The sequence below is a fragment of the Hipposideros armiger genome, unplaced genomic scaffold (genome assembly GCF_001890085.2).
Source record: "Hipposideros armiger isolate ML-2016 unplaced genomic scaffold, ASM189008v1 scaffold_90, whole genome shotgun sequence".
NCBI classification, from domain to species: Eukaryota; Metazoa; Chordata; class Mammalia; order Chiroptera; family Hipposideridae; genus Hipposideros; species Hipposideros armiger.
The window spans coordinates 3742039-3750012 of NW_017731440.1; the positions used below are offsets into that span (position 1 = coordinate 3742039).

The window sequence follows — 7974 nt, forward strand, 5'->3', positions numbered from 1 at the left end:
TATACTCCTTATCTCAGATAATGGTATTACTTACCACTCAGTTTTTTAAGCTACAATCCTGGGTACCATCCTTGATTATTCACCTCTTTTCTCTCAAATGCCCACTCCTATATCTAGCATTTGCTTTAAAATACTCTAGTAGAGAGGGGGAAAGTGTCTGGGAAAGGGGATAAAGAGAAAACAAGATCCACAAAATGTTGATAATGGAAGCTGGGAGATGGGTCCATGAGGGTCACTGTTCTATTTTACCTACTATTGTTTGTTTGAAATTTTCCATAATTATATATATATGTTTTCAAGATTGTCGTTCTCTCTCAACACTTCACTGGGATTACAGATTAGTGAATAAACCTCTTTTAGTCTTCCTGCCATCAGTCCCTTTCTACTCTAATTCTAATCCTACACTCAACTCTCCTGCCATTTTACATAATAATCCTGTCGTTCTTTAAGACTTCTGCAGCTATGTCCAAGACCCATGGGACAAACCTTAGCATGGTACCTGAATCTCTTGAAAATTTTGCTACAATCTCTTCCAGTTGTCGCTGTCTATGCTCCAGTCACAATGACTGACCTATGTACTGGTCCCCTCATTTCCTATCTAACCTCCATCTAGATCAATTCATCTTTTCTGAGGAGCCTTTTCTTGCTCTGCCTGGCAGTGTCACTTCCCACTTCCCTTCTTTGTACTGTTATTTTAGTACTCACCATGCTGCTGCACTGTAGTTTTCAATAAAATTTTCTATGAATGAATCCCTATTATAACACTACCACCATAAAATATATATTTTGTAATAATTTCCGGAAAATGGAAACTGCCAGAATTAAGGATCTAGAGACAACTTAACAACTAAAGAGTATCTTCTAAAGAAATATTGGTAGGGTAAAAAGTAATATCACAGTTTATCGCAGAGGTGAGCATGAAGGCCAACTAAGAAAAACAGAATGATTTATGGGCAGCATTTAAAAGGCATATTTATTTTTTAAAGCCAGGATTCAAATGTTGGAAACAGTAATTAAACACTGTATTTCCATCACTAAAGATTTTGGGGTTTTTTTTGGATAAAATTTCAGAAACTTACAAAATAGCAAACAATACTACATTAATCTCAGTAATCTGTTCTTAAATTCCCAAGGTTATGCAGGAAAATGATCACTGGTAGCCCATTTCCCATTTTTTAAGTGGAAGAAATCATAATGGATTATGCTCAACCCCAAGTCCCCAATTTCTTAAATTGTAACGTAAATACACAGTAAAATATGTACCTACACATAAGTATTTGGTTGACCCACGAGAAATAGCCACTTTTATAGGTTAAAAAAAAAGAGTCAAAATCAGCAGTTTCACATAGTTCAACCTAACAACAAATCTTTAGATTAGAATGAAAATTGCCTCCTTGATCACAAACCAAATGGTTAATACATAGTTGTTTTGTATACAGAGAGCTCTTTTCCACAGTAATCTCTTGTTCACTTTGCTTCCTTCCCTACAAATTTCCCCAACCCTTCCCCAACTTTTCTGGAACCCATCTGTACAATACTAGGGGGAAAACAGGGCTAAATAAAAGGTACTGTGACAAAGTGTTCAGGACAAGCACACAATGCCAGAGACATCAGCTCACAGTCTGACCTGCTCAGTGGGATACTAGCAATGGTGGAGATGCACATCCCCTTTAGGGACACTCAGCAGCTTTGCAAAGAATCTGCAGGTGATTCTGAGGTTTGCCAATTATAGGAATGTTAATTCAAGGTTTTTCCTATCCGTAGTTTTAAAATGCTGTACTGAGTTTTGGGAGATAAATATAACTTTTTCCCCCCATATCAACATGGGTTGGAAAAATAAAAATGTATTGAGTCATACATTGTATGAAGTTTGGTTATTAAAAAAACAAGGGAAGTTCTACTGGGAAAAGGCAGGTATTCTGCAGAATATGTCTATATTCAACTTCAATGCTGTGCTACTGGAAACTTTTGGTTATTAAGATTTTTTTTGAAGTTATTCATTCTGTCTTTCCCTAACTTGTAACTTAAAAGGGAAGTGTGTCACATTTCATAATATCTCCAAATGTTATACTCTTTAAAATGGTGATCTTTGGGTTGGGTCATTAGAAATCTTGGCACTGGTGGGTGGGGGAATATGAGGTTTGGAAACATAGCAGTGTTTGATCTCATTACTTTTCTGTGTAGTTACAATATGTACTTATGTAATATACACATATGTATGTATGCATATCTAACACAGACGTATTTAATTGCAAATCAGATTCAAGGAGGGCATGAGAAATCTGGGTTGCAAAACACTACTTTAAAACAAGAATATTTTTCTAACAGCAAAAGGTGCAAGTAGTACTTCTCAGTCCATTTATTTGTGAAATTCCTGATTCCATTTTTATCAGCCACTTGTTTCTTCCTGACAGCACCCTTCAGAGGAACATTTATTAAGCACTTGCTACTATGTGACAGACAAGTACTTTACATCTATTAACTCATTAAATCCTCAGAGCCCTATAAGGTAATTGTTATCTCTATTTTACATATGAAGAAAGGCCTCATAGTTGGTGTGGAGCAAGGACTATAACCAGGAATCCTCGCTTCAACACACAGTGCCACTTCCAGATTAGAAAACGGTCCTCTTCAGTCTGTCTCCACTTCTTTCCTGTTCCTTATCAGTACGCTTCCTTCTTAAAAGCAAATAAGCAGTGCTCAAATCCACCTGGCAGGCAGATTCAAGTGACTGCTCCTCTCTTTTCTCAGACCTATCCAGCAAAAGATCAGCAAGGAGAAGAGGGGGGTTGAAGGCAGCCAGGCTTATTTGCCCTACCTGGGCCTTAATTTCCCCACTGACAACTTGGGGGATTCCCAATATTAGATTTCAAAGCTAGGTACTCTGTATATATAGCTCTACAGTTTTTTTTTTGCGTGCACACATGCACACACACACAAACACACACACACAAACTTGCATACATACATTAACACAAAAAATTCAATAGTTACCAAAGGATACAAATTACAATAAAAAGTCTCCCTACTCTCTGGGAGCAAATAGTGTTAATACTTTGTTTATAATTCCAGTTAGCACTGTAACTTTACACTTCTATTTTTTTTTTATTGGGGAACAGTGTATTTTTCCAGAACCCATCAGCTCCAAGTCGTTATTTCAATCTAGTTGTGGAGGGTGCAGCTCCATGGCCCACGTGGGGATCGAACCAGCAACCTTGGCGTTATAAGCACTGTGCTCTAACCAACTGAGCTAACCGGCGGCCCCTACACTTCTTTTTTTTTATTTATCGACTTAGACTACATTTATCATCTTTTGAGTCCCAATAATGGATGATGAGGAGCATACTCATCTTTGCATTAATCTTTCCTTCCCTTGTCACCTCCCCATTTTTGTTATATTATTTTTCTACTGTCAAGGTTAACAGTTTGCACTCTATATTTGTATATGCTTTGTCTTAAGCAGATTCTAAAGTCTATAAACTAATGAACAGCATTTTTGATATTAAAATGTACATGTATCTTGCTAGTGAACCAAGCATGGAGGGACTATAAAAAGGGAAATATTCCACGTCTACAGAGCTACTAATCTAACAGACCAAAAAAATGAGCCAAAGAATCAAACAAGCATCTAGTAACATTTACTGAGCACTTAATACTGTGCTAAGCACTTTACACACATCACCTTATTTAATCCTCAAAACAAACACATAAGGAATTATTAGCCCAACTTTGCAAACAGAAACTAAGGCTAAAGTTATATTACTTGGTTGGCTAGCATGGGGCAGAGCAGGAATTCAGGTTATGGCTCCAGGGCCTGAACTCTTCACCATTATACTGCTTGCTCATACTAACTCTTCTTTCACTTTCCTTTTCAAAGCAATGTCTAATTATTGCCCTGAATAGCAAATGAAGTATTTTATTCAACAAGGCAGAGCTTAAAATCATTCTGTCTAGATATTAAACTTGTTGTGAACTACATGTTCTATTCCAAATCTTTTAAACTATTAAAATGACACTATTTTCATCTTTTCTATTCACCAAATCTGAGAAGTATTAAAGACCATGACTTATGGCTGAACGTCACAAGATAGTATACAAAAGCACAGCGTAGTCTAAGTGACTTTTCCTGTTTACATATTAAAAAACTACAAACAGAACATTCAAAGCAGTAGTCCAATATAGAAAAAATATTTTAAACTCTGAAATGAAACGTTAAAAAATGAAAATTCTTTGAGGATAACAGTTCTCTCTCTATTCTACCTTTGATATTTTTCAATTGGGGATGAGTTAAAAGGGTTACTGAATTACTCAGTATGATACTGTTTCTTGATACATTATACAGAGTAGGTAGCCATATAATAGACTGGTTTCACTCCAAGTTATCTTTAACTCCATTTCTACAATTTACAGGTGAAGAGAATCTCATTTATAGACCAACTTTCTCCTTATGATTTCCAAGCACAGATGATTATATTACTGTCCTCGCCAAGGCACTGAGGTGCTAAACTCACTCAATGAAACCATCATGGGCCAGAGGTAAATTACGTTCTCCTGATACTAAATTCTCTATGGCAAGAGATTAAGGGTCCACATTATAAGTATAACTTAAACCCCGACACCATTTTGATCCAACAAAATATACTGTTATACTGTTAAAATATATTAAATAACTTATAACTAGTTTAGGGTTTATTTCCACTATAGCTGTTCTTCAGTAAACAGCCAGTTCACCATACCTCATCTACAATTAAGGACCAGCTTTTAAACTATTCAAACACATATAGGTTAAAGGGGACGTTAGTTTCTAGAGCAGCCTAGAATTGTAAGTCACTCATTCTATCTACCAGTTTTCCAAATATGTCCTGAACTCTGTAGATACTTGTAATTTGGCATTTTTCTTTTTCTTTTTACCCGTTTAAGTTATCTGTCATTGCCTTTAAGATGCGAGCTTCAGCTTAGGAGGGTGTGACATCTTTGCACCCCTTGGACCAGCACATAGAGGGCTGAGTATCTGGCACGTAGAGGGCTCTGAATGCATGTGTGGAATTAACCATAGGACAAGTATGTCCATGTTGCACAGGAAAACCGAGAGGGGACGTTTTAACTGGGGATTAAGAAACCAATTACCCTTTAGAAAAATACAGACGTCGAGTACACCGAGGCCAAAATGTAACAAGTAAAGGGGGCGTCAGAAAGCCGAAGTCAGGCATTACAGTCCTTCCTTCCTTAACTTTTTATTGTGTTCCAAGCGGTGCCACCTCTCTCCCCGAAGAGCTCGAGGCCTTCAGCCTTCGGGTCCACGCTTCCTGCCTCCAGACTGGGGTGAGACCACCACGGAACTCAACCCGGACTCGGCCCTTCTCCCGTTCCAACTCCGGCCATGCTTCAGCCCCGGACTAAACTCCAGGCCGTATCATGACAGAGCAATTCGAGTGGACCAAAGGCGGACTCGGTTCACTCACCTACTTGGTAGAGCCGACCCTCGGGAGAGAAAATGGTAATGTGGCGGTCAAAACCAGCGCTGGAACCACGGGACATGTTGACGCGCCCACTACTTCAAACACGCTCTCTGGGCCCCGCAGCTCCCGCACCAGTACAACCCCCCCGGAAGTTGCAGCGACTGCTTCCGGTGCACAGGCCGGCTTCATCCGCTCTTGCGCGCCGAACTCACGACTCTAGCGTCAGTTCGTAGAGTCGGCACGTAGAGCTCCGAGGCCCCGCCCTTGGTGGGGGGTGGGGTGGAGAGAGCGGACGCTAGGTCTTCGGTGTGCGCTTGCGTCAGCCTCACGTCTGCTCGGTTTCAAGTTACCAGGTGAAACTCGGGTTGTGGCGCTTTAGAGATGTCATCCGGAGAATGAATTGACTCTAGCAAGAACGAAAAAACTTGATGCAGGCCCAGAGTAGTGATTTGCCTATCAGTATGACCTAAATGGATCGTGTATTTCACAAGTCTCTCGTTAGTTCTGTATATCCAGCCTGTATCTAAATTGCAGGCGTCCTTCCTAATCTCTTGACCCACCCACTTTCCTTCCTAAGGAAAGGAGAAAAGATTGCAGCCGCTACGGTGCAGCCGTTAATTTTAGGTACAGAAGGGAGCGGGTTCTGGTAGCCAGCACAGGAAAGCAAAAATTTTTTCTGCCCAGGTAAGATCTTCCTTGGGCCAGCAGCATCGACAATTTTGTTTTAAAAGTGGAACTGAGTTGAGATGCAGGTGTAGTGGAAGAATTATGAGGTTAAGTAGCTTTGATTGATAATGAACAAGAACAGAAGGGATGGACCTCCTAGCAGGGTGGTATTGGGTGGACTAATTAGAGTAATTCCAAGCAGGCGAGGTAGCTCCGGGTGTTTTTTCAAACTGTAAAACTGCCTATTTTGATTTTACCCCAAGCCATACTTCTGTTTAATGAATATAAAGTGCAAAACATGATGTTAGGCTGGTATGCATCCCACCCCCAAAAGCTTGTGCACCTGGAAGGCCAGATATACCAAGGTTTCTGGCACTTGAATGCTTGCTCTAAGTAATACTTAAGTAGAGATTCTTACCACTTTAATGTATTTTCTCCTAAACTCACTTTCAATTTAAAAGAAAAAAATTTGTGAGAACCTCTTAAGGAGTTTCTTAAGGAAGCTCCAGTTTCTTAAGAGAGTGTTTTTTTAAAAAATAAACTTCTATTGTATTAACCTGGAAAAAAAATTTCAAAACTGAAACGTCAATGACTGAGAAATACTAAGTGCAAACAGCATCTCTTCGCACAGGGTACTTTCCAGCTCTGGCTACTCCCTAAGTGTACTGATAAAAGTTGTCCCTTGCTCTGGTTCAGGTACCTACACTCAGGATCTTTTCCTCCTGACCTTTTGAGTACTTTTTTTTCTAAGACTCTGAGCTTTGTGTACTCTAATTCCTACAGTTTGCGTGAACAGTCATAGATAAAAAGTTTTCTATGAGACTGCTGGGACGGTGAACTCATTTTGTCCCACAGCCTCAACAGCCCTCTCTATGCTGATGTCTCCCAAACCTAGGTCTCTAGCTGGACCCTTCAGGTGCTGAGTCCTCTCTAATTGCCTATGGGATATTTTTCACATTAAGACACATGGTACTTCAAAACCCAACATGTTTAAAACAGAGCTCCTTATCTCTTCCCTCTCAAGCCAGTTCTGCCCCTCATACTATATTTTCCAAGTCCTTGGAGCCAAAGCCTTTACAGCAGTATTCAATTCCCCCAAACTTCCTATTCTGTCCCTATATAGTAATCCTGATCCTTCTTATTCTGCTCTCCTTTTTTCTGTTACATAATTCATAATTTTGTTCACTGTTTATTGCCCTCCTCCCCCAATCTAAGCTCTACGAGGGCAAGAATCTTTGTTTTGTTTAGTAGTATAGCTCAGGCAACTTAAAAAATACCTAGCACCTATTAAGTGCTCAATAAATATTAGTTGAATGAATGGATCTCTTATAGCACAGGGGTTAGGAGTGCATCCTTTTCTATTTAAACCTGAATTTAAATCCCATTTGTGACAGTTACTAGATATGTGACCTTATACAGCCTCCCTAAATCTAGATTCCCTTAGCTGTTAAACTTGGATAAGATCCACTTTATGGGAGCTGCTGTGAGGATTAAATGAAAGAAGGCAAGGGAGGTACCTAGCACATAATAAATACTCGTTAAACAGTAGCTGTTACTGTCGCCTTCCTCTTTGGTCTACTACCAAATCCTTTGATTATTCCTTTGGAATGACTATCTGCTTTTCATTCCCATTGTCACTATCTAAATTTAGACCCTTTTAACAGATTGCCTGGTCTGGCACAGTAGTCTCTTCTTATTGACCCACATTCTTGAAATCATTTCTCTTGAGCAAGATCTCATTGGATTGCTTCTCTGTGTACATTTCTTTGGGCTACTGAATAAAACTGTCTTTAACTTAGTGTTCAGTTTTCTACAAGTTGATCTGTCCTATCTTTTCAGTCCTCTCTTC

The 7974-nt window shown here is 39.4% G+C and overlaps 1 protein-coding gene across 1 annotated transcript in view; it reads right to left on the reverse strand.

Annotated features, from left to right (window-relative positions):
- The window catches only part of PSMA6 (proteasome 20S subunit alpha 6), a 19053-nt gene extending 13410 nt beyond the window's left edge, over positions 1–5643 (reverse strand). The window contains exon 1 of the mRNA XM_019644676.1: positions 5463–5643. Coding sequence (XP_019500221.1) covers positions 5463–5538 — 76 coding nt within the window. The 5' untranslated portion in view covers positions 5539–5643. The remainder of the gene's footprint in view (positions 1–5462) is intronic.
- Between the last annotated feature and the right edge of the window lie 2331 nt (positions 5644–7974).